The sequence below is a fragment of the Halichondria panicea genome, chromosome 9, assembly GCF_963675165.1.
Source record: "Halichondria panicea chromosome 9, odHalPani1.1, whole genome shotgun sequence".
NCBI classification, from domain to species: domain Eukaryota; kingdom Metazoa; phylum Porifera; class Demospongiae; order Suberitida; family Halichondriidae; genus Halichondria; species Halichondria panicea.
In genome coordinates this window covers 4,883,045-4,907,975 of record NC_087385.1, presented here as the reverse complement: position 1 = coordinate 4,907,975, position 24,931 = coordinate 4,883,045, and the positions used below count along the sequence as shown (strand labels likewise).

The 24,931-nt window shown below is 41.1% G+C and overlaps 5 protein-coding genes and 1 pseudogene across 10 annotated transcripts; 2 read left to right on the top strand and 4 right to left on the bottom strand.

The window, feature by feature from the left end:
- Window positions 1-676: 676 nt before the first annotated feature.
- LOC135341411 (uncharacterized) lies at window positions 677-21,656 on the bottom strand. Of its 6 annotated transcripts, none has more exons than XM_064537951.1 (8): window positions 21,439-21,656; window positions 21,285-21,349; window positions 21,153-21,233; window positions 20,320-21,092; window positions 20,153-20,246; window positions 18,983-20,099; window positions 18,204-18,922; window positions 17,408-18,059 (listed from the first exon to the last, which is right to left on the bottom strand). In XM_064537951.1, exons 1-4 carry the CDS (start codon window positions 21,535-21,537, stop codon window positions 20,390-20,392), a joined length of 948 nt encoding a protein of 315 aa, XP_064394021.1. In that variant the 5' UTR covers window positions 21,538-21,656; the 3' UTR covers window positions 17,408-18,059; window positions 18,204-18,922; window positions 18,983-20,099; window positions 20,153-20,246; window positions 20,320-20,389. The 6 variants fall into 6 exon arrangements, with proteins under 6 accessions (XP_064394023.1, XP_064394021.1, XP_064394022.1 ...); XM_064537952.1 differs by having other exon boundaries at window positions 19,956-20,099; XM_064537955.1 differs by having other exon boundaries at window positions 18,204-20,099; window positions 20,320-20,742; window positions 20,896-21,092.
- On the bottom strand, window positions 4,500-7,006 carry LOC135341408 (uncharacterized). Its single transcript, XM_064537946.1, has one exon. The coding sequence runs from the start codon at window positions 6,475-6,477 to the stop codon at window positions 4,504-4,506; it is 1,974 nt and encodes a 657-aa protein (XP_064394016.1). The 5' UTR covers window positions 6,478-7,006; the 3' UTR covers window positions 4,500-4,503.
- Window positions 7,142-12,360, bottom strand: LOC135341412 (probable ubiquitin carboxyl-terminal hydrolase FAF-X). Its single transcript, XM_064537956.1, has 17 exons — window positions 12,311-12,360; window positions 10,764-10,849; window positions 10,607-10,701; window positions 10,305-10,467; window positions 10,062-10,143; window positions 9,944-10,008; window positions 9,800-9,882; window positions 9,436-9,617; window positions 9,279-9,367; window positions 8,968-9,109; window positions 8,731-8,827; window positions 8,339-8,478; window positions 8,149-8,274; window positions 7,988-8,095; window positions 7,842-7,935; window positions 7,643-7,786; window positions 7,142-7,533 (listed from the first exon to the last, which is right to left on the bottom strand). The coding sequence occupies exons 3-10, from the start codon at window positions 10,647-10,649 to the stop codon at window positions 9,091-9,093; spliced, it is 726 nt and encodes a 241-aa protein (XP_064394026.1). The 5' UTR covers window positions 10,650-10,701; window positions 10,764-10,849; window positions 12,311-12,360; the 3' UTR covers window positions 7,142-7,533; window positions 7,643-7,786; window positions 7,842-7,935; window positions 7,988-8,095; window positions 8,149-8,274; window positions 8,339-8,478; window positions 8,731-8,827; window positions 8,968-9,090.
- On the top strand, window positions 12,866-17,338 carry LOC135341410 (uncharacterized). Its single transcript, XM_064537948.1, has 2 exons — window positions 12,866-14,101; window positions 14,198-17,338. The coding sequence occupies exons 1-2, from the start codon at window positions 13,153-13,155 to the stop codon at window positions 14,479-14,481; spliced, it is 1,233 nt and encodes a 410-aa protein (XP_064394018.1). The 5' UTR covers window positions 12,866-13,152; the 3' UTR covers window positions 14,482-17,338.
- On the top strand, window positions 15,309-17,338 carry LOC135341409 (uncharacterized protein K02A2.6-like). The gene has a single exon (XM_064537947.1). It carries the CDS (start codon window positions 15,309-15,311, stop codon window positions 17,085-17,087), a length of 1,779 nt encoding a protein of 592 aa, XP_064394017.1. The 3' UTR covers window positions 17,088-17,338.
- A 541-nt stretch (window positions 21,657-22,197) lies between the features above and the next one.
- Window positions 22,198-24,926, bottom strand: LOC135341407 (uncharacterized; annotated as a pseudogene).
- Window positions 24,927-24,931: the final 5 nt, after the last annotated feature.

Below are 24,931 nucleotides of genomic sequence, written 5' to 3'. Positions count from 1 at the left end.
TTACACCAGGCATGAGCTGAAGGCCAATGTCTTACGCCATTTTCCTTTTCATACTTCTTTCCAGGATGCTTTTTTGTACATGTAATCCAAGCAAATCCTTTAACTTCAAAGATTTTTCTATCGATTTTGGTTATATGTACACTTTGCCTATCCATCTCCATCCGGATAATTTCTCCGATAGCCTCTTCAGAAATCTCGGGTGTATATTTCAACATGCTCCCAAGAGTGCATAAGAAGAGAAGAGTGTCGAACTACTGATACTTCTACACAAACACTGTGCACAAAGTAACATGACTCGCACGTGATAAAGTATTGTAAATTTACTAGTAATCTCCTAGTAAATGTTAACCGTGACGTTTTTAGGGGTGTGGTAATCGAACAATTCTAGCTAGTTGTTCCCGTTCAACGTTCAGAGCTTGTGGAGCTGCTCACTGCACACTGATAGGAGACGATCTCTTCACAAAAATCATCTAAATAGAGACAATAGTCGAGTTGATCCTCTTCACTTGCACTGTTTACTCACTATTAAGAACTTTTGTGCGTTGCGTAATTATGCGCAAACGTCATCAATTGCGAGTTGCTCACGTGCAATTGACAGGATGTCACGTTACTTTGTGCACAGTGTTTGTGTAGAAGTATCAGTAGTTCGACACTCTTCTCTTCTTATGCACTCTTGATGCTCCCATTAGCTCCTATTACAGAAAATACATGGTTGCATCCGATTTATATACTTAGCTAGCAATAAATGTTTTAATGTGTGCACTCGGATGATGCAATCATACTCGAAGGTTAAGTAGTGCTCGAGTGTATCCAACCAGCATTAATTAGCTAAGTGTGTTGTAAAGGTGTTATTGCTGATCACAAAGCTGAAAATCTTGTTCAAGTTAGTTTTCAGATTAGAAAAAAGCTACCTAGCTTTAAGTTGCACTTTTGAGATGACTTGAATAATGATGAATTATGGGTATTAGAAAAAGTGTGTATTGCACATTTATGCAATAAGTCATTTAAAGTACAATCACATAATTGGATTTGATGGATGTTATTGGCTGTAGGTCACATAATCAGCACAGCAATATAATACAACAAACTGGCTAAAAGAAATTACAAAACCTTGTGACATTATACCATAGGCAGCCTCAGGAACTTTTGCACTTTCAACTTTATAGCTGTAAGCCGCCATAGTAGATCTAGCCTCGAACCTTAAAAGATGCTTTTCCCTGCTGCCTAGCTGGAATATATTAAGTCACCCCACCCAGTCTTTAGAGAACACGCCTTAATTGTGATCATGATTTTTATTATAAAATTCATGGAATGACTCGCATTTTAGCATCATGTGGTTAGAGTTTCAAATTACCTGCCATTTAAAATATACATGAATCACATGATCGTTGGCTAGTCTCAAATTCTAGCCAATACAAGTTAGGGAGGGCGGGGCCAGACTAATCGTTGGCTTACTTACTCATAAGTAAGTAGGTACACACTCCTCTGGTATAAGCTCTGTGTGTTCCTATAGAATTAAAACAAAACACATTAATACAGCGCATGTTGTTGATGACAATACCACCTACCTTGCCAAGTGGGCGACGTTTTAGTGGAGTAACTTGTTTTCTACAACCAGGTCATCTTTCACGATCAAATAGGCTGTAAGATCTTTCGAAATTGCTGTATATATAGAATATATGTATATATTTACAGGTTTGTATGGGTGGGCATATATATTCTATACCTTTCACTTTCGCTTCAAGAAGACTTTGAGCTCCTGGACAGTCATTGCGTGTACAGTGCAACAACCAAAGAGAGTAGATTTTTTTTGGTACACATTTTTTACATTTTGTGGCATATCTTCTAAAGTAAAAGTGATATGATCTATTTGAGTGCAGGCACTGAAAGTTCAACTATTGGCGCTTCCATTGGACCACCACCTGTTACATCATATGACATCATCAATATAAAATGGCTGTCTGAAGATGTGTACTTCCAAAAATATGTTAGGAATAAAAGTAGCTTATTTGTTTGAGTTAAGATCTGAAATTTGTTGTGCATGTACCTGAGTATAATTATTGTTCAACTTGTAAGCTTCAACGGAAGTCTGGGCTACTAGTAAGTTCTGAGAAATACTGCATTTTATTGTTTTTTGGTGGCAAATATGTTAGGAATACAACTTTCGATTTTATATTAGTCAAGGTCTGATTTTTGAGCAGCATGTACTACAATAGTGTACTTTTCATCTGTACTAACTTACAGGAGTTAGGCTAGCCTCTTCTTTGCTAGAGCGGCCCATCTTGTCAAAAACAGTGATTTTTATGACTTTTGGGACGATTTGGCTACGTAGTAAGCTCAATTGCCACGCCCCTGTGACATAATGACCAATACCAACTGTGTAGTTGCAGGTAGACATCACATGACCTTTGGATGTAGCAAATAACAACAAGATGATTTGTGATGTCACAAATCAATGAATATCATTGCTACGTCAGCAAAAGTAGCAAAACGGAGCAAAATCACCATTTTTGACAAGACGGGCCCATTAGCAACTGATCCGTGACTTAGTGGAGATGAGCAAATTGAGCGTCTTGATGATATGTCTTCTATTTCCAGCGTTGCACTGTCCAATAAGCTATCTCTTTCGGAATTACTTCCATCATCAAATTCATCACTAAATCATCCGTAGTGGAGACCAATTCCTTCAAACGCCTTTCCATAGACATAAACAACTCATCATTTTGAGTATCCATTCCCGGCCAATCTTCTTCACTCCTGCTACTATGGCCATTTTTCAGTTCCTCATTGGAGTGAGAGGTGGTACTGAGGTCTTGCTCTTCACTGGAGCTTTCAGAGAGATCTGACATAAACAGAGTCTGTACTGCCCTTTGCAGCTCACTTGGAAGTTTAGGGCAAATAGTAAATTGCAAAAAACCACTTGAGATAAGTGTAACAGTTTACATAAGTAAACCACAATACTAGAGAGCAAGGGACAAAGTTTGGAATAGACCAGATCTTTGTGTTTTTTTGTTGTAGTTTTTTCACGCTCATGATTTGTTGTAGCTCACGTCAGCTCACGTGAAGTTTTGGCAAATAGCTAGTACATATTACTGTAAAATGCAAAAAACCACTTGAGGTAAGTGTAACAGTTTACAGCTAAACCACAACTTGGCCAGATCTCTATCTATAAGGTACAAATTTTGGGCTCTAGGGGTAGCTTGATTACGATATAAACTGCCTAAACCTTAAAATTGTTGACTGAGAAACAGCCTGCTGCTGAACCAGTTTCCAATTCTCTGCCACTTAATACGCCACTTAACTCTCCTCTTGATAAGGATTAGTTTTTCCTGGTTACCCAACTAGTAGTTTATGCTGAATATACTGTAGGTATAGCCAGATGTATATATCCACATAAAGATCTGTTCTAAAATTTAAACTTTGTATACCTTGTTCTATAGTATATTGTGGTTTACTTATGTAAACTGTTACAATTATCTCAAGTGATTTTTTGCAATTTACTGCTTGCCCAAAACTTCCAAGTGAGCTGCAAAGGGCAGTATTTGCTCTGAGATGACATGTAATTCTTTGTGAGTGATAGTCTAGACATCAGTTGATAACTGTTTAATCTGGGTACCCAATCACACTTCCTGGGCATCACTCCATTAGCCATTCCTGAGCTATGATACTCACCTAACTGGCCCACTCGACTGGTGTGAGTTCCATTGTCCTGTACAACATTCCTTGTTGATGTAGGAACATGACTGCCATTCATTGCCATAGCCAAGGAACTAGAATGAGTAGAGTATTGCAACAAATCCGTGGTGTGTTGAATAGATGATACAGAATTGAGGTTGGTACTGCTGTATTCTCTCCAGGCTCTCTGTATTCTGCAAAATTAAGACACGTCAGTATTTATAGTTTTACACTTATTTCTTTTTATACTAACCTAGTAGCCATTGCATTCTCTCGTCTCCGTTTGTTTAAAGCAATTTAGCAATCTCCATTTGAAGCCTGTACCTACAAAATACTACGTACTCTTTCTTATCCCATGCATGATCTACCACACCTTATCACCAGTGTTTCTCCTTCAGACACTTGCTGTTGCTCCTTTTCATGTCTGACAGCTTCATCCTGTAAGTGGAAACAACCCAATCCCAGACAAGCTCAACACAATAATTTTAACAGCTAGAGCTAGATCTAGATCTAGAGCTGGCTCTTACTTTCTGGAATTTCTCCAGCAGTTTCTGAAAATAGATCCTCTTTGCTAGGTATCGTCTGACATGGGCCTGTATGATGGTTGCTGCCGTGTCACAATCCATACCTACTAGATCTAACTGAACATGATAGATCTATAGCTAGATCTCAGCAGTATCTCGTGAAAGTAAAGTGTAAATTGAGTAGCAACACCTATTAAAATGCTGCAACTGTGAGCCCCTCCCACCTTTTAGCAGCACAATAAAATGTGTCAACATGCAATACATGTACAAGTAATGAGCATGCAAACAGTAACTAATAAACAGATTAAAAACTCTTTGTAGTAGTATAGCTGATTACAGCTTGACCATTAATATCATTTGTGTTCATATTCAAAATAAGTTCATTTCCTGCTGGAGAGTGTACATTCGTTCCTTTTGTTGACTTAGACACAGTGTCGTTTCGGCACAGCAGGAATTTCCAGTAGAGCTTTAAGACTCGCTTAGTTAGGATGAAAGTAATGAAGATCATAAAACCTTGAGTACTGTTGAAGATGATAAACGGATACCATGCCCAATTAGTTCCAGCAAGCAGAGCTACGAAACCGAACACCCAGGTAAGTCCAGTCACTGAGAACACAGCAACATTCACACGGAAATATGGAAGACTTTTCTCGTTGGCAATTCTTGTACTAGACCTAGCCGAATGACAGAGAAATACAGTCACAATCACAAAAAGGGTAAAGTTGATGACCATAGAAACGATTAGGGGGACAATAAACGAAATGATGGCCGATTCAAGATGGTTGATCCAGCAACTTCCTAATTTTCCATCATCCAGAACACCATACAATACCAGATTTTGAGTGGAGAAATTCACAATTATTGAGATGGCTACTATCAAAAAAGGTGTTCCCCATCCAATCAAAAAGTACACGACCATTGTGGAACTTTTCTGTTCAGATTTTGAAACCATCTTTAATTTCCATGCTTGATGAAATCCTTTGGCCATTTGGAATGACATAATGGACATCCACATGAATTGAGCCAAGAAAAAGAAGTGCAAACAAATAGCCACAGTTGCACACAATTGTACGCTCGGGAATGCCTGAGTGACAGGTCCTCCAATCAGAATAAAGAGATTATTCGCTAAAATGGCAGCAGAGAGATTCATGAGGATTAGACTAGGCAGTGTTCTGAGGCTTTTAAAGAGCCCATAGGTGAGCAACACAAGAGCACTTCCAATTACAGACAATGAACATCCAATGTAAGTCAACTCTAAATAACCAGAAGCATAGGAGTATATGATTACAGTGCTTGTTTCGTTGATTGTTGTTTCATTGGGTGGGCAGACAATTGCTGAACCAACAGCATCAAATTTGATAACCTCATATACAATCCCTTCAGATTGAACAGTATTGTTGCTCACTTTCACGTACTCTGTCTCATTCAAAACAACAAATTTTGTTGGGCAGTTGACAAAATCTCCTATAAAAGAATCATTTAGGCAAACTACAGGCTGGCCATCAGAGTCGATCTTGACAATTGTCAACACTTCACCATCAAACAGCACAGAATCATTGCTTTGCAGTATGTAAGTAACATTGCTGTTAAGAGTTACAAGAGTAGTCAAGCATTGCAGAACACTGATGTTAGCATTGCTAATCGATTTGACAACAAAAGCACATTGACCGCCTGTCTCCACGTAGCCTTCAGGGCAAAGAGTAGGTCTACACTCCAACCCCAGAGCAGCCTGGCCTTCAGGACACTCTACTATTACAGTCACAGTTTCTGTTTGTACAGTCACAACCACTTGCCCCTCACCGAGATTGCTCAGAGCAATGGTAAAGGGAATACCACTCTCTGGTGAGACACCACCTCCTCCTCCTCCTATTGTAGTAGTTCCACTTATAATTTCAGGTAGAATGCATTCATCAGGTATCTCAAGTCTTGGGATTGGAGAGACTATGCAAGTAGACGAATCCTCCCCGTTACAAATTGCACATGCATTATTTCTGTAATTGGTACTTTGAGCAGTATGAATATCGTATGGTCCAGTTACACAATCTCTTGTTAAGTTTTGATAGTGTTCAATACTGTATTGTTCACTTGTTAGTTCTTCTAGTTCTGATTTGCTTACACATGTGGATACTGCTGAAATACAAGGCCTTGGAGAGTAACTGGATACAGTAGGAATTTGATACAAACAGGTTTGACATTGAGTTTCAAAGATAGTAGGGTCATCTTCTAAGAGCTTAGTGATATTGTAATCTAATAGCTCAATTTGCTCGTAAACAAACATAGTGCAGCCAAGATTGGGTTGCCAAACTATCAGGTTCTCAACTCCATTGCAAACAGCACAGTATTCATTGGCATAGACCCCTCCAGTGTCCAGATCTGTGATGGGAGGGAGAGAGCGGTCCAGAATTATGCAGTTTTTTTTACTGAGGCCTCCTCATCATCCGACCAACTGCTGGGGCAGCTCGACACCATCCAAAACGACTCAAGATATTGAGGTTGGATCCTTTTGTCAGGATAAATGTCAATACACACAATGTCAACTCCAGGTGGAGCATCACTATTGCCCACTACACAAGTGCTTAGATCGAATACAGACTCACAACAATCCCCAAACAAATCACAGTTGCCATCACATTTACAAGTTCCATTGAGCTGACCATCACCTCCATTGCATTCTGTGCAGTCTAAGCACCCTCCTAAGACGAATGTAAGCTTGCTGTAGACTACAAGCAAGGCTATAAACACTGGCCTACTACTCATCTTGTGATTTGTTATGATTGTATATAGGTATCTGAGGCAGATACATTGTATATATAGATAGGGGTGTAGGGGTGTATATACGCGTCGGCAAAATGTGAGGGGAGGGGCTGGTCAGTTTGCGGTTTTGTGGGCATGCGCAATGGCGTAGGACAATTTAATCACAACACATTGTATTTATATAACTCTGAAAGTAAAATGACAATTTATTAAATCCTGCGTGTTAAATATTTCAAGCACAGTAAATATTAATGCAGTGAAACAACCCTGCATGTACATGTACCACACAGCACCATTACAACAATCAGGACTTCTACAAAGATAAAAGACACAAAACTATTATTACTAAATATTTTTAGTCAGTCTCTTGCAGTTGCTGAGAGCTAGTGTTCTCATCAGTTACATTAACTTCGTCAATGGTGTCCAAGAGTGGTGGAGACGGAGGTCGCTCGGGTTCGTTCTCATGGTCACCACCACGCTCTGTCCCGTGGGTCTCGGCAGCCTCAGCTGGCATCCCAGCATCCGGGTCACCTCCGGGTACAATCTCCTGCTCTTCCTCACGGCTCTCAGCTGGGGGCTCCTGGAAATGCATGGGGATAGTGAAATGCAGTTTTATGTTGAGTTGTAGAATTCTTTTTTGTTGTTGTAATGATGGCTTCTATATTATTTTTAATAGCTAGTTGACTTACTGGTAGAGGGAACAGCTCCTTTGCTCTCTTGAGTGTTAGCTTAGCACTGTTGGAGCGCTCTAGGAAATAACCGTTGGACGCTTCGTTGGACTGGGCAGGTGGAGACCAACTGGAGTAGCTGTACCCAGTGCCAGTGTACGGCCTCTGCGAAGGAAACAGCTGGTGTTGGAATTGGTGCTTAGAGTACTAGTAATCTTACCCTGTCCATTTCCGTCTGCAGCCAAACTAACGCCATGCTCCACACTTGCTTTAGGTAGCTGTCCTCGTTTAATATCTTCTGTAACTGGTGACATCTGGAGGAAAAACAATATAAGTGTCATTTTGAAACCCAAAGCACACAGTTACCTATTGCACATGTGAATTAGAAATTTGATACAAAGATAGGCTTTCTTCTGGTAGTGGTTTTGTCCGTGTTGGATGACTCAATGAGCCCGTCAGAGTGGTGCGTGAACCCTGGGGGGGGGGGACACACTCGAGTTACTGATGACAACCTACTCAGTCGGTACCTTTGAGGGAGGTTAAAAGACGATGGTGCTGCCAAGTGTCTATGTAGCCATTGCGGCACAATATTGGCACAAATTAGCTCCAAAAGTGCATAGAATAGTACTCAAGGAATTCCCACAGTCTCATCGCTATATCAAAGGAATCAAAAAAACTACCAGTCTATAGATGGTACTCTGTTGAGCCCTAACTCACTTCAAATGACCCCTTGCTGGCATAGTTGAGGAAGACTTGGAAATACTGCTGTAAATGTCTGCTGTGATTTGAGACCTCCTTCTTGAGCAGCTGCAACAGACCGTTGAGTGCTATCTCACTAAACACAGTCTGAGATTTCTCTGTACAAAAGGAGATATGACATTGTCATAAACTAATGTCCCAGACTCCATTATTAAATGGCCACACTTGATTGGTTGGCAATTGATTGGCTGTTGATTCAATGTCAGGAAATTTCCAAGAGCAAATTTTAGGGGGGGGGGGGCAATGTTGATACTATGTTTGAATTCCAAGAGGGGGTAAACTATATCCAAAAGCCCCCCCTAATTTTTTCTCCTGAAATTAACCCTGGCTAGGGTATGGTGTGTGTGTACCTATTCCATTGTGAGTGGTAACCTCCACTTCGATCTTAGGGTCTTTGTTGGTTACCCAGCACAGGAAGGTGAGCAGCTTGGCAAATACATTCCTTATCTGTACAAAGTTAAAAATTACCAACAAATTCATGAAAACAAAATTAATAGCTAGGGGATATTACATACTGAAAAAACAAAGGATGGCAGGGGCTGCCTCAACTGTACACAGCTGTACTACAGGTAGCTGTGGAGACTCACCTCAACGGAGGGGCACTCGAGGAGGTACTCACAGAACCTGCCTTTGTGCTGTAGGAACACAGTGTCCACAAACCAATGGCGAATGTTCATACTGTACATGAGGTACGGCTGGATGGCCTCGTATCAGTCAGACGCTGGACCTCTGCAGGGGGTGGTGTGGGGTGGGGAATAATAATAGTTGACATGCACAAATACAGTGGGACGTACTGTACATATATCTGAGCTGGATGCAGATATAATACTGTATACATAACAGTGTGTAGGACCACCCCTCAAAAGTCGGCTCGATTTAGCGAAAAACTTGGACTAACCTCAACGTCTTCTTTGTATGGAATCCACAATGAAACAGGAAGGTTGTTGCCAGCTGTACACACCTCAACCCAAGGGACTCCAACTCAGCCTGTACATGTGGTATAAAAACAAATGTTTCAATGCTGATTCATACAGTAAATGGATTTGGTTGCTCACAGTTTTGGAGGGGTCTTGTTCCAGTTGAGCTCTGATGTAGTTATAGTTTAGATTGAGCAGCTGCTTCATGAAGTGGAAGTATGAGTAGTTGAAATGTCCCTTGTTGTGATTGAACTCCATGTTCTGTTTCTGCACCAGCTGCTGGATGGGCCCAGGCAGGGGACTCATCTTCTCTAGACACTCTGTTAAAAAGCATAATAATGAGCAGCTAAATTCCAATATCTGACATTGAAACATCTATCCACTCACACATGCACACAGTGTAGGCGTACAGAGTGTATGTATGTGCATATACATGTACAAGATTAGCTTATCTATTCTTGTACGATTAGGGCCACCGCACACAAGTATTGCCACCCCTCACCATCAAATGCACTCTCTTGGTCCAGTCTATCATAGAACAGTAAGTAGGCACTCCACCATCTCTTCTGACGGCGATAGTGAGTCCTGTGATGGGGGGGGGGGGGGTAGTGAGCAACTGTCATCATTGTACATGTACAACACTCACTTCTTTAGGACATGGTCATAGACCTCTCCTGTGTAGTCACCACCAAATGCCTGAGCCTTGAACTCCTACACAGCAGGTAATATTAATGGCATGAAAGGTTTAGAAACTCCGTACTAACCTCTTCATCTTCTATTTTTGCTTCAGTGACATCTCCATCATCAAACTTGAACCACTTGGGGGTGTTGGAGCCGGGTGGTTTCCTGCAAACAAGCAATGTAAGATACAGGGAGCTAGCTACATGTAACAGCTACACATGTATTATACATGTATCTGAGGACCATCTACAGTGGTATATTGATATGCACAGAACCCAGCCTTCAGGGATCCCCCCATAGACAGCTATTCCTGGAAGATGGCCTACCTGACTTGAATGAAAGAGTAGTAGTGTCCCCCGCTGGCCTGCCCACTGTGGACCACGATCCCCTTGAGTCGGTACTTAGTGCTCACACCATCACCTGGCTCGTCTCCAGGCGTACTGCTGGGCTTGTCCCCACTGTCCATATTTCCACTGGAGACGCCCTCTCCTGGAGAGTGTGTGAAGAAGAGGGGGAGTAATGTTAGCACGTAATTAATACATTGTACAGGTCTATCAATTAATTGTACACAAAACATGAGCCTCTCTGATACATGTAACAATGGCTTCCACTGTCGATGATAACTCACCACCCTCTGTCTTGGCCAGGGTAGCAGCTGTGTACGGAGCCATGTCAAACTCTCTGGGGAACTCAAAGTAGTCATTGAACTTGACAGCTGTCTCCCTGCAAGAGGACACACCCATTCTCACACACACCATAAAGGGAGGGGGGGTGGGGTCACTCACCTTTCCCAATCATAATCAAATCTCTTCAGTTGGATGACCAGCACTTTGGGCAGCTTCTTGATACACAGTCTCTTGACAGTGTCAACCTAACAGATGCATTTGAAATAAGATGAACTTCATCTCGGAAACATATTTGTTTTTTTTATATCAATGAAGCACCAAGAGTGAGCTGAAGGCCAGCGCTTGAAATTTCCTTTGTTGTCGTGTGGCTTTTGCAAATAAACCAGGCAAATCCTTTAGTTTCGAAATACCTCACGCTTTTTTTGTAATTAATGTTTGTTGGGTCTGGAGAACTTCTGTGGCTAATAGTAAACAGTGGTCACAAATCATAATTATAGTTGATGACCACAGTTATGCAAATAAATTAGAAACTCTAGGAGTCCTCCCTCAGTTCTTAAATCAGCTATATATACCATGCAGGAATAGGAGAGAAGCTATAGCAACTACTAGAGTCACTGGAAAGATCTAGACTGAGACAGTTATGTTTTAATAGAGAATGGACTCAATTCTCAGGGCAAAAGACGCAAATCAACTCTTATTTACAGTACTACCATTTGAGTTTGGATTGCTGGTTTCATATATAATTATAGTATAGAGAGGGGCAGGAGACATCCTTGAATATCTACAACTCAGCTCTTGCTTCTGTGCAACTACCCATGGAACTTCTCTCTGTGATAGTCTTACAGATTATTAAGATTATTAAATAAGTCAGTTGCATCTAGCTGGAAACTGTAGCAAGTAGCGTAACAAGAGGCTGCTTTGCATAACTTCTTTCCTTCTTATTGCCTCCAATTGACCGCAGCGGTTAACACACCAAGAAATTTGGCGTGTGAACACAACTCGTTGTTGTTGCCCAGTGAGTGGGCAGATCAAAGAAATCCAGTGCTCTGTAATGTTGCATCACTGCCATGGCTACCATATATTGCACTGGATTATATGCACTTGCACTGTGTGTAAATGCAGTAAATTTCTTTAAGGGACTTATGCCCCACCATCCCACCCAATACTCAGTTGGTCCCTTTTATAGGCTACTACTTTTACAACTACTAGTGGGAAGAAAACCTAAAAAATTTACTATGGAATTCAGCAAAACTAATGAATACACTAAATTCCTTCAAAACACATGTCTTTTATTACGATTTATATGACCAGTCAGACGAGTTTAACGTCATTGGGCAACAAGTTAGTTATTGCAGGCGCCCTCGTGCAACATGCCATATATTGCACTGGAGCAATATAATGCCCGAGGGCATTATGTCATCCAGTGCAATATATGGCATGTTGCACTCTGGCTGGGCAATAACTAATACATAGGAAATTCTCCAGACCCATGTTTTCGACCTAACGTTCCAATAGAAAACATTCGGGGCTGGTGTGAGACTACATAATTATTTGCCATGTAATAAAGTATTCGGAGGTAGATCTATCACTATTCACCCTTTAATCATTATAGTGACTCTATTGCATCAATCAAGTAAGATAATGCATGCACCTGTATGATTAATGAAGTTTTTAGCAGAAAAAAAGCATGCATGCAATAAATAAACCTTGATTGCAGAGTCTTGTCTATACAGTTCCCTGAGAGAGTCAGTCTTGAATGTTCAGTGGAGCATCTAAATACTGATCATGGTGTAGCAAAGGAGGAGATAAATACTCAAAATATAGGAGTTGGAAAAAATGGTTCATAGCCGAGTGTCTGGGGGACAACTTATAATTATAGCTCTAACAGGAAGCTCCCCATTCCCCTTCCCTAAGTGGTGTGGACCCAAAAATGAGCTTACATTGACACTTTCATGGACTGCTTTAACTACATTTACTAATGGTACAGTGGTTGAAATAATAGGCCACTAATATATAGTTGAAACATGTAGATCTAGGCAATCTTCGAAGGCGAAAAAAACACTGTTTTCTAATTATAGATTCTGATCATGCATTCCCCATAATGAAGTTAATCGCATGTCCGTTATGTCAACGCATGGGGTGAATGCTCTCTGACAATAACTGTTCACCTGTTGTTCAGCCTCATAAATTAGTGGGACAGCTAATAATAGTGAACACATAACAATGAGCCCCATAATTATGTAAAGTGGGCCAGAATATATAGGACGTGTGGTATCCTTACGACATGGAACTAACATTAAGATAAAGACTTGTGATTCCGTAAATACTGTACTGTAAACCTGTGATTCCGTAAATACTGTGTTGTGTTAGTTCTAGTGGTTTCATGTTCTTATTTAGTCATTTCTGTACTATTGTTCTAGAAGGTTCTTTCTAGTATTGTTTTTGTATAAATAGCCTGTGTATTTTGTATGTATCAGAGTTCTGATTTAATGAATTATTGAAGTTATCTCACTGGCGACGAGGATTGTGGATCAAGTAGCCTACAGCAATGGCAGCCACACACTATGGAACTCTCAACAATTACAGACCAGACCAAGAGTCTATCAAGACCTACCTGGATCAGGTAGACCTCTACTTCACGGCGAATACAGTCCCTGATGATAAGCAAGTACCTATTCTCCTCAGCTCCATTGGTGCAATGACCTACAGTCTTCTATGTGACTTGCTTGCACCTGAGGCTCCCAAATCGAAGACAAAGGGAGAAATATTTGCTGCACTACGGAAGCACTACGAACCGACACGAGCGGTGATCGCAGAACGTTTTCATTTTCAAAAAAGGGATCAAGTCCCTGACGAATCTTTAGCAGAATACGATGCAGCTCTACGCAAGCTGGCAACACACTGCAATTTTGGGGCGTATCTCACTGAAGCCCTACGTGACCGTTTCGTTGCAGGACTCCGAAGCGAAGCAATGCAAAGAAGACTATTAGCCGAAACAGAACTTACTTTGAAGAGAGCAATGGAAATCGCACAGGGAATGGAAGCAGCAGAAAGCAACACCAGAGCACTCAAGGCCAGCAACCCCTCCATCAAGAGCATACAAAGCAAAAGGAGACCGCAGCCAAACCAACCTTGTTACCGCTGTGGAAAGTCGAATCACTCTGCAGCTGATTGCCGTTTCAAGGATGCAGAGTGTCATTCATGTGGAAAGCAGGGACACATAGCACCAGCCTGCCGCTCCAACCCACCCTCTCAGTTCAAGAAGACAGAGAAGAGACGATTCAAAACTCACCTAGTGGAACCAGATGGGAACAGCTTGACCGACTCAGAAGCTGACACTTACCACCTATACCGATTGACCGAGCCTTCTACACAGCCGATCACAGTTACAGTCAAGATCGAGGATACTCCACTCAAGATGGAAATCGATACCGGAGCTGCAATATCTATTATCTCTGAGGCCACCAGAAAGGCCAAGTTCTCTAAATTCAAGCTGCGTAAGTCAAATATTTTGCTAAAGGCTAAAGACATATACAGATGAGGCTATGATGGTAACGGGTCAGATTAATGTGTGTGTTAATTATGGAGAACAGGTGGCTCGGCTGGTGCTGGTGGTGGTTGCTGGAAGTGGACCAAGTCTTTTTGGACGCAATTGGCTGAAGTACCTCCAGTTGGACTGGAAATGTATTGCAACTGTCAAATCTCCCCCTGCAGGTACACTAAAGAATTTGTTACACGAATACGATTCATTGTTCAAGGACGAGTTAGGTACTGTGACCTCACACAAAGCCACTCTCAGAGTACGGCCAGATGCTACTCCTCGGTTTTTCAAACCACGTCCTGTTCCTTATGCAACCAAAGAGGCTATTGGAGATGAATTGGACCGCATGGAGCAACAAGGTATCATCCAGAAAATACCTAGCAGTGACTGGGCAGCACCGTTGGTCGCAGTTCCCAAGAAAGACGGACGTTTTCGACTCTGCGGCGACTATAAAGTGACTATCAACCAAGACCTTGAAGTTGATCAGTACCCCTTGCCTAAACCCGAAGACCTATTCGCAACACTAGCAAATGGCTCCCTTTTCACTAAGCTTGATTTGTCACAAGCGTATCTACAGGTCGAACTCGATAAGGACTCTACCAAATACGTGACTATCAACACCCATCAAGGGTTATACCAGTTCAGCTGACTTCCTTTTGGCGTGGCGTCAGCCCCAGCAATATTCCAAAGACTGATGGACACCATCCTACGTGGAGTGCCTCACGTTATCTGCTACTTAGACGATCTGTTGATAACAGGAGTGGATGAAGAAGACCACCTACACAATCTGGAGCAAGTCCTCAAACTTTTTACGGAACACGGGTTGCGATTGAAGAAGGAAAATGTATCTTTTTGGCCAAGTCGGTAGAATATCTTGGTCATCAGATCAGCAAAGAGGGAATCCAAGCTCTTCCAAGTAAAGTTGATGCTATTGCACAGGCTCCAGAACCAAAGAATGTTCAAGAACTTCCCTCGGGTTGCTGAACTACTACGGAAAGTTCATCAAGAATCTCTCTAGCATCCTTTACCCAATCAACCAACTTCTGCAAGCGAGTCATAAGTGGGAATGGACACAGGAATGTCAGGAAGCTTTTACAGAAGCAAAGAAACAACTTACATCATCTGATGTGCTCACCCACTATGACCCGGACCTACCAATCAACATGGCTGCGGACGCGTCAGCCTACGGCATTGGAGCCGTTATTTCTCATGTACTACCAGACGGGGCTGAGAGACCAATCTGTTTTGCTTCACGCACGCTAACGACAAGCGAACAAAACTATGCTCAACTCGAGAAAGAAGCACTGGCATTGGTATTTGGTACCAAGAAGTTTCACCAGTATTTGTATGGCAGGAAATTCACGTTAATCACTGATCACAAACCTCTGACAGCTATATTTGGCCCAAAGAAAGGAATACCGTCCCTAGCAGCTGCTCGTCTCCAACGTTGGGCAATTTTTCTCTCAGGTTATGATTACAATATCCAATTCAAGCCCACTCAAGCACACAGCAATGCTGATGCATTATCACGTCTCCCCTTGCCAGTACAAGATTCGTACGAAACGGCTGACATTAATGCTATTCACACTTTCAATGTGGCTCAAATCGAAGCTCTTCCTGTAACATCTCAGCAGGTGCAGACGGCTACCCGACGTGACCCAACCTTAAGCAAGGTGTTAAAGTATGTCAAATCAGGATGGCCACAGAAAGTGACACCGGATCTACAACCATATTTCAACCGCCGTCTTGAAATTGGCATCGAAAGTGGTTGCTTGATGTGGGGAATTCGCACAATCATTCCACAGAACCTGCATGCAAAGACCCTTCGTGCTCTCCATGAGAACCACCCTGGAATGTCCCGAATGAAGGCTATTGCCCGCAGTTACGTGTGGTGGAGTGGACTCGATAAAGACATCGAAAACCAAGCAAAAGCGTGCCTATCGTGCCAGGAACAAGCCTCTAAACCTGCATTAGCACCACTCCATCCTTGGGTTTGGCCAAACAGCCCATGGAAAAGGATCCATATTGACTACGCTGGTCCATTCTTGAACAAAATGTTTCTAGTGGTTGTAGACGCCCATTCCAAGTGGCCAGAAGTGATTCAGATGTCTTCCACTACGTCTCAAAACACGATCGAGGCACTGCAAGCACTATTTGCTCGGTATGGACTACCAGAACAGATTGTTTCCGACAATGGTGCACAATTCACATCCCAAGAATTTAGCGATTTTGTTCAAGCCAATGGCATAAGACACATACGAAGTGCTCCATACCATCCCTCCACGAACGGCCAAGCTGAACGATTTGTACAAACGTTCAAAAGAGCCATGAAAGCTGGAGAGAGAGAAGGACTGAGTTTGAAAACAAGATTGGCTCAGTTTTTACTGTCATACCGCTCAACTCCACATGCTACCACTAACGTCTCACCGAGTGAACTGTTCCTTCAAAGAAAAGTACGTACACGATTCGATCTCCTCAAACCAAACACAGAGGGAAACGTATCTGACAAGCAGATGAAACAGAAACAGCAACATGACAAACATGCTAAACCAAGGACGTTCTCTGTTGGTCAACAAGTAATGCTCAAAGATTTCGGTACATGGCTTCCAGGAAGCATTGTACAACAGACAGGACCAGTATCTTACAAAGTGGAAATTGATGATGGCAGGATACTACGTCGACATATCGACCACATACGTGATAGAACTCATTCTCTTTCCACCACCGAGTCGTCACAAGACGATATAACAAATCCAAACGATTTTGACGATACGGCAGCTCACAAGGATTTGCAAGATTTTGAAGTTTCCCCTGATCAGTCAACTGATCCGTCTCCGACCCCACCTGATGAGTCACCCTCGACTGGTGCATTAACAGCTCGACAATATCCGCAAAGAAATCGCAACAGGCCTGATCGATATGGTGGGTACACTAACATTTAACAGGGGAGGAAATGTGGTATCCTTACGACATGGAACTAACATTAAGATAAAGACTTGTGATTCCGTAAATACTGTACTGTAAACCTGTGATTCCGTAAATACTGTGTTGTGTTAGTTCTAGTGGTTTCATGTTCTTATTTAGTCATTTCTGTACTATTGTTCTAGAAGGTTCTTTCTAGTATTGTTTTTGTATAAATAGCCTGTGTATTTTGTATGTATCAGAGTTCTGATTTAATGAATTATTGAAGTTATCTCAGGACGTACAATGTATTGTAATGTGCTCTGCGCACACTTTCATAATTATACTAGAATTAGTGAAATTGAATGATGCCATAACAAATTAATGAGAAGCATGCACATGTGCACTACAAAACTATTATTAAGGTAAAGAAAGATAATTTCAACTAATGTGCAACCGTCAAGATTCTATTGTTAACTACTTTTTCCAGCAACTTCTTCCCAATTGCTTACACTTTCCACACCTCCCTTCATCATGTGGTCCACCTTCAGTTTGATCCGTGTCCGTGCTGACTCGCGGAACGTGCTGTATCCTCCGAGTCTTGATCAAAAATCCCTTAACCACCCATTTGGCCATCTTTTGGATTGCTTCTTCTGTGAATTCTGGTCCAGGTTGAGCTACAGTGTTGTGAGTGTTACACTCTTGCTCATATCGATAGCAAATCTCTTGTTTTTTGAGATCGATGAAGCACCAAGAGTGAGCTGAAGGCCAGCGCCTAATTTTGTTGTTTGGTTTGTGTTGCTTTTTACATGTAAACCAAGCAAATCCTTTGGATTCGAAATATCTCAAGCTGCCTTCATGATTTTCAGGATATGTGAAGTGTCCTTCATCTGGAATGTCGAATTCTGTGTTTACTCCATGCATGGCCAATTCCTTCAGAATTATTGCTCGAATAGCAGCTGGTGAAATCTCAGGTGCATACTTAGAACGTCTGTCTACATCAAGGTCATCATCTGTATTTGCATTGTACATCACCCAGCACAAATGTATTCACAGGACTAGCACATGTATATGATCACCATTTTTCCATTATTTAACCCTATATAATGCTATACTTGATAGATCTGTATGCAATATAATAGTGTGTATTTTCATACCATCCTCCTCCTGGTAATCATCATCATTGTCTGAAGGAGGAGGGGGGTCATAGTCCTCTTCATCATAACCACCATAAGAATCTTGATCATATCGGTAGTCATCACTGTCATAATCACCTCCATAGGCCATAGCAACTTATAATGGACTAACTGGGACCTAAGATAAACAGTGACCATATACCGTATAGCGCGAAATTTTCGAGGCACTTATATTTCGTGGATTGGCCTCTAAAAGCCATTCCGTTGCACAATGTTCGCGGAATGACTGCTTACCGGAAGCCACGCCTTTAAATCTTGCACGTTATAGCAGGTAAAGAACGATTTTCGTGGACTTAATTTTCGTGTAGGATTGCTAACCCACGAAATCCACGAAAATTAAGCCCCTCGAAAATTTCGCGCTATACGGTATGTGCTGTATGATTACAATTAATTACTCTCAACTTAATTATGCGCATGCGCAGTGTGAATAGTATTGTATAATTATGTACAGTAAATGTTTACTAGAAGAGCTAAGCTAACAGCTTAATAAAAAAAATCATGTATTGTAATGTAGCAACAGATGTAGATCTATCCATATATTACAGCTATATTATGACATGACACTGTATTTAAATTGACTTAGTATGGCTTATTCTTTTCCAGCATGACCTTTTCAGATTTCGACATTTACACATAACTGTTCATCGTGATGGCCTCCATCAGTTTCACCTGTTTCTGTACTGTAAAGGTGTGTTTTATTAATTAAGCCTTTCCAGACTTTGAACACTGTAACAACATACTTCGCCATTTTCTCAATAGCATTCTCCGTAAATTCAGGTTTAGGCCTATCTTTAAAACGATGCTTCTTGCACCCTTGAAAATACCGGTAGCAAATTGTTCGCTTCTTGAGATCAATTTTACACCAGGCATGAGCTGAAGGCCAATGTCTTACGCCATTTTCCTTTCATACTTTTTTCCAGGATGCTTTTTTGTACATGTAATCCAAGCAAATCCTTTAACTTCAAAGATTTTTCTATCGATTTTGGTTATATGTACACTTTGCCTATCCATCTCCATCCGGATAATTTCTCCGATAGCCTCTTCAGAAATCTCGGGTGTATATTTCAACATGCTCCCATTAGCTCCATCCGATTTATATACTTAGCTAGCAATAAATGTTTTAATGTGTGCACTCGGATGATGCAATAATACTCGAGGTTAAGTAGTGCTCGAGTGTACCCAACCAGCATTAATTAGCTAAGTGTGTTGTAAAGGTGTTATTGCTGATCACGAAGCTGAAAATCTTGTTCAAGTTAGTTTTCAGATTAGAAAAAAGCTACCTAGCTTTAAGTTGCACTTTTGAGATGACTTGAATAATGGGTATTAGAAAAAATGTGTATTGCACATTTATGCAATAAGTCATTTAAAGTACAATCACATAATTGGATTTGATGGATGTTATTGGCTGTAGGTCACATAATCAGCACAGCAATATAATACAACAAACTGGCTAAAAGAAATTACAAAACCTTGTGACATTATACCATAGGCAGCCTCAGGAACTTTTGCACTTTCAACTTTATAGCTGTAAGCCGCCATAGTAGATCTAGCCTCGAACCTTAAAAGATGCTTTTCCCTGCTGCCTAGCTGGAATATATTAAGTCACCCCACCCAGTCTTTAGAGAGCACGCCTTAATTGTGATCATGATTTTTATTATAAAATTCATGGAATGACTCGCATTTTAGCATCATGTGGTTAGAGTTTCAAATTACCTGCCATTCAAAATATACATGAATCACATGATCGTTGGCTAGTCTCGAATTCCAGCCAATACAAGTTAGGGAGGGCGGGGCCAGACTAATCGTTGGCTATGAGTAAGTAGGTACACACTCCTCTGGTATAAGCTCTGTGTGTTCCTATAGAATTAAAACACATTAATACAGCGCATGTTGTTGATGACAGTACCTACCTTGCCAAGTGGGCGACGTTTTAGTGGAGTAACTTGTTTTCTACAACCAGGTCATCTTTCACGATCAAATAAGCTGTAAGATCTTTCGAAATTGCTGTATATAAATCATGAATAAATTATGCGCATACATTCACAAGTTTGTATGGATGGGTATATATATTCTATACCTTTCACTTTCGCTTCAAGAATACTTTGAGCTCCTGGACAGTCACTGCGTGTAGTGGACTATTGCTGTGGTCATGTGGTGTGTGTTATTTCATTAGCAACTAATCCATGACTCAGTGGAGATGAGCAAATTGAGCGTCTTGATGATACATCTTCTATTTCTAACGTTGCACTGTCCAATAAGCTATCTCTTTCTGAATTACTTTGAAAACTTCCATCATCAAATTCATCAGAGAAAATTAAATCATCCGTAGTGGAGACCAATTCTTTCAAACGCCTTTCCATAGACATAACAAAGTCATCATTTCGAGTATAAATTCCCGGCCAATCTTCTTCACTCCTGCTTCTATGGCCGTTTTCCACTTCTTCATTAGAGTGAGAGGTGGTGCTGAGCTCTTGCTCTTCACCGGAGCTTTCAGAGAGATCTGACGTAAAACAAAGTCTGTACTTGCTCTGAGATGACATGTAATTCTTTATGAGTGGTTGTCTAGACGTCAGTTGATAACTATTTGATCCGGGTACCCAAGCATGCCTCCTGGGCATCACTCCATTAGCCATTCCTGAGCTATGATACTCACCTGACTGGCCCACTCGACTGGCGTGAGTTTCATTGTCCTGTACAACATTCCTTGTTGATGTAGGAACATGACTGCCATTCATTGCCATAGCCGAGGAACTAGAATGAGTAGAGTATTGCAACAAATCCGTGGTGTGTTGAATAGATGATACAGAATTGAGGTTGGTACTGCTGTATTCTCTCCAGGCTCTCTGTATTCTGCAAAATTAAGACACGTCTAGTATTTATAGTTTTACACTTATTTCTTTTTATACTAACCTAGTAGCCATTGCATTCTCTCGTCTCCGTTTGTTTAAAGCAATAGTTTCCAATTCAGCAATCTCCATTTGAAGCCTGTACCTACAAAATACTACGTACATGTACTCTTTCTTATCCCATGATATACCACACCTTATTACCAGTGTTTCTCCTTCAGACACTTGCTGTTGCTCCTTTTCATGTCTGACAGCTTCATCCTGTAAGTGGAAACAACCCAATCCCAGACAAACTCAACACAATAATTTTAACAGCTAGATCTAGAACTAGATCTAGAGCTGGCTCTTACTTTCTGGGATTTCTCCAGCAGTTTCTGAAAATAGATCCTCTTTGCTAGGTATTGTCTGACATGGGCCTGTATGATGGTTGCTGCCGTGTCACAATCCATACCTACTATATCTAACTGAACATGATAGATCTATAGCTAGTTCTCAGCAGTATTTACGTGAAAGTAAAGTGTAAATTGAGTAGCAACACCTATTAAAAATGCTGCAACTGTGAGCCCCTCCCACCTTTTAGCAGCACAATAAAATGTGTCAACATGCAATACATGTACATGTACTGCCCTTTGCAGCTCACTTGGAAGTTTGGAGCAAATAGTCAATTGCAAAAAACCACTTGAGATAAGTGTAACAGTTTACACAAGTAAACCACAATACTATATAGAACAAGGGAAAGTTAAAATTTTGGATTCAGATCTTTATGTGGATATATAGATATCTAGCTATACCTAGTACAGTATTCAGCATAAACTACTGGTTGGGTAGCCATGAAAAACTAATCCTTACCAAGAGGAGTTAAGTGGCGTACTATGTCATTGTGGCAGAGAATTGGAGACTGGTTCAGCAGCAGGCTGTTTCTCAGTCAACAATTTAAAAAATAGCTAGACGAACAGGCAGTTTATTTCGTAATCAAGCTACTCCTACAGCCCAAACTGAGTACTTGTAGATAGAGATTTGGCCAAGTTGTGGTTTAGCTGTAAACTGTTACAAGTGGTTTTTTGCATTTTACAGTAATACTGTTTGCCAAAACTTCACATGAGCTTATATGTGAGCTACAACAAATAGCATGAAAAACTACAACAACAAAACATAAAGATCTGGTCTATTCCAAAATTTAAACTTTGTCCCTTGTTCTATAGTATTGTGGCTTACTTATGTAAACTGTTACACTTATCTCCAGTGGTTTTTTGCAATTTACCATTTGCCCTAAACTTCCAAGTGAGCTGCAAAGGGCAGTACAAGTAATGAGCAAACAGTAACTAATAAACAGATTATAAACTCTTTGTAGTAGTATAGCTGATTACAGCTTGACCATTAATGTCATTTGTGTTCATATTCACCATCACAGCTTCATTTCCTGCTGGAGAGTGTACATTCGTTCCTTTTGTTGACTTAGACACAGTGTCGTTTCGGCACAGCAGGAATTTCCAGTAGAGCTTTAAGACTCGCTTAGTTAGGATGAAAGTAATGAAGATCATAAAACCTTGAGTACTGTTGAAGATGATAAACGGATACCATGCCCAATTAGTTCCAGCAAGCAGAGCTACGAAACCGAACACCCAGGTAAGTCCAGTCACTGAGAACACAGCAACATTCACACGGAAATATGGAAGACTTTTCTCGTTGGCAATTCTTGTACTAGACCTAGCCGAATGACAGAGAAATACAGTCACAATCACAAAAAGGGTAAAGTTGATGACCATAGAAACGATTAGGGGGACAATAAACGAAATGATGGCCGATTCAAGATGGTTGATCCAGCAACTTCCTAATTTTCCATCATCCAGAACACCATACAATACCAGATTTTGAGTGGAGAAATTCACAATTATTGAGATGGCTACTATCAAAAAAGGTGTTCCCCATCCAATCAAAAAGTACACGACCATTGTGGAACTTTTCTGTTCAGATTTTGAAACCATCTTTAATTTCCATGCTTGATGAAATCCTTTGGCCATTTGGAATGACATAATGGACATCCACATGAATTGAGCCAAGAAAAAGAAGTGCAAACAAATAGCCACAGTTGCACACAATTTTACGCTCGGGAATGCCTGAGTGACAGGTCCTCCAATCAGAATAAAGAGATTATTCGCTAAAATGGCAGCAGAGAGATTCATGAGGATTAGACTAGGCAGTGTTCTGAGGCTTTTAAAGAGCCCATAGGTGAGCAACACAAGAGCACTTCCAATTACAGACAATGAACATCCAATGTAAGTCAACTCTAAATAACCAGAAGGGTAGGAGTAGATGATTACAGTTCTTGTTTCATTGATTGTTGTTTCATTGGGTGGGCAGACAATTGCTGAACCAACAGCATCAAATTTGATAACCTCATATACAATCCCTTCAGATTGAACAGTATTGTTGCTCACTTTCACGTACTCTGTCTCATTCAAAACAACAAATTTTGTTGGGCAGTTGACAAAATCTCCTATAAAAGAATCATTTAGGCAAACTACAGGCTGGCCATCAGAGTCGATCTTGACAATTGTCAACACTTCACCATCAAACAGCACAGAATCATTGCTTTGCAGTATGTAAGTAACATTGCTGTTAAGAGTTACAAGAGTAGTCAAGCATTGCAGAACACTGATGTTAGCATTGCTAATCGATTTGACAACAAAAGCACATTGACCGCCTGTCTCCACGTAGCCTTCAGGGCAAAGAGTAGGTCTACACTCCAACCCCAGAGCAGCCTGGCCTTCAGGACACTCTACTATTACAGTCACAGTTTCTGTTTGTACAGTCACAACCACTTGCCCCTCACCGAGATTGCTCAGAGCAATGGTAAAGGGAATACCACTCTCTGGTGAGACACCACCTCCTCCTCCTCCTATGTAGTAGTTCCACTTATAATTTCAGGTAGAATGCATTCATCAGGTATCTCAAGTCTTGGGATTGGAGAGACTATGCAAGTAGACGAATCCTCCCCATTACAAATTGCACATGCATTATTTCTGTAATTGGTACTTTGAGCAGTATGAATATCGTATGGTCCAGTTACACAATCTCTTGTTAAGTTTTGATAGTGTTCAGTACTGTATTGTTCACTTGTTAATTCTTCTAGTTCTGATTTGCTTACACATGTGGATACTGCTGAAATACAAGGCCTTGGAGAGTAACTGGATACAGTAGGAATTTGATACAAACAGGTTTGACATTGAGTTTCGAAGATAGTAGGGTCATCTTGTAAGAGCTTAGTGATATTGTAATCTAATAGCGAAATTTGCTCGTAAACAAACACAGTGCAGCCAAGATTGGGTTGCCAAACTATCAGGTTCTCAACTCCATTGCAAACAGCACAGTATTCATTGGCATAGACCCCTCCAGTGTCCAGATCTGTGATGGGAGGGAGAGAGCTGTCCAGAATTATGCAGTTTTTTCTTACTGAGGCCTCCTCATCATCCGACCAACTGCTGGGGCAGCTCGACACCATCCAAAACGACTCAAGATATTGAGGTTGGATCCTTTTGTCAGGATAAATGTCAATACACACAATGTCAACTCCAGGTGGAGCATCACTATTGCCTACTGCACAAGTGCTTAGATCGAATACAGACTCGCAACAATCCCCAAACAAATCACAGTTGCCATCACATTTACAAGTTCCATTGAGCTGACCATCACCTCCATTGCATTCTGTGCAGTCTAAGCACCCTCCTAAGACGAATGTAAGCTTGCTGTATACTACAAGCAAGGCTATAAACACTGGCCTACTACTCATCTTCTGATTTGTTATGTTATGATCTATAGGGGGTGTCAGCAAAATATGAGGGG

Bases quoted from the DNA above. Each gene is read 5' to 3' on its own strand.
- LOC135341412 (XM_064537956.1), bottom strand. From the start codon at position 10,649: ATGGCTCCGTACACAGCTGCTACCCTGGCCAAGACAGAGGGTG. The intron at 10,468-10,606 runs GTGAGTTATCAT...CACACTCTCCAG, and splicing joins CCTGGCCAAGACAGAGGGTG to GAGAGGGCGTCTCCAGTGGA. The intron at 9,618-9,799 runs GTGAGGGGTGGC...GCTTTTTAACAG, and splicing joins CCAAGAGAGTGCATTTGATG to AGTGTCTAGAGAAGATGAGT.
- LOC135341409 (XM_064537947.1), top strand. From the start codon at position 15,309: ATGGCTGCGGACGCGTCAGCCTACGGCATTGGAGCCGTTATTTCTCAT.
- LOC135341411 (XM_064537953.1), bottom strand. From the start codon at position 21,537: ATGGATTGTGACACGGCAGCAACCATCATACAGGCCCATGTCAGACAA. The intron at 21,234-21,284 runs GTGTGGTATATC...AGTATTTTGTAG, and splicing joins GGAGAAACACTGGTAATAAG to GTACAGGCTTCAAATGGAGA. The intron at 21,093-21,152 runs GTTAGTATAAAA...TTAATTTTGCAG, and splicing joins GAGAATGCAATGGCTACTAG to AATACAGAGAGCCTGGAGAG.
- LOC135341408 (XM_064537946.1), bottom strand. From the start codon at position 6,477: ATGTTTGTTTACGAGCAAATTGAGCTATTAGATTACAATATCACTAAG.
- LOC135341410 (XM_064537948.1), top strand. From the start codon at position 13,153: ATGGCAGCCACACACTATGGAACTCTCAACAATTACAGACCAGACCAA. The intron at 14,102-14,197 runs GTAAGTCAAATA...TATGGAGAACAG, and splicing joins GTTCTCTAAATTCAAGCTGC to GTGGCTCGGCTGGTGCTGGT.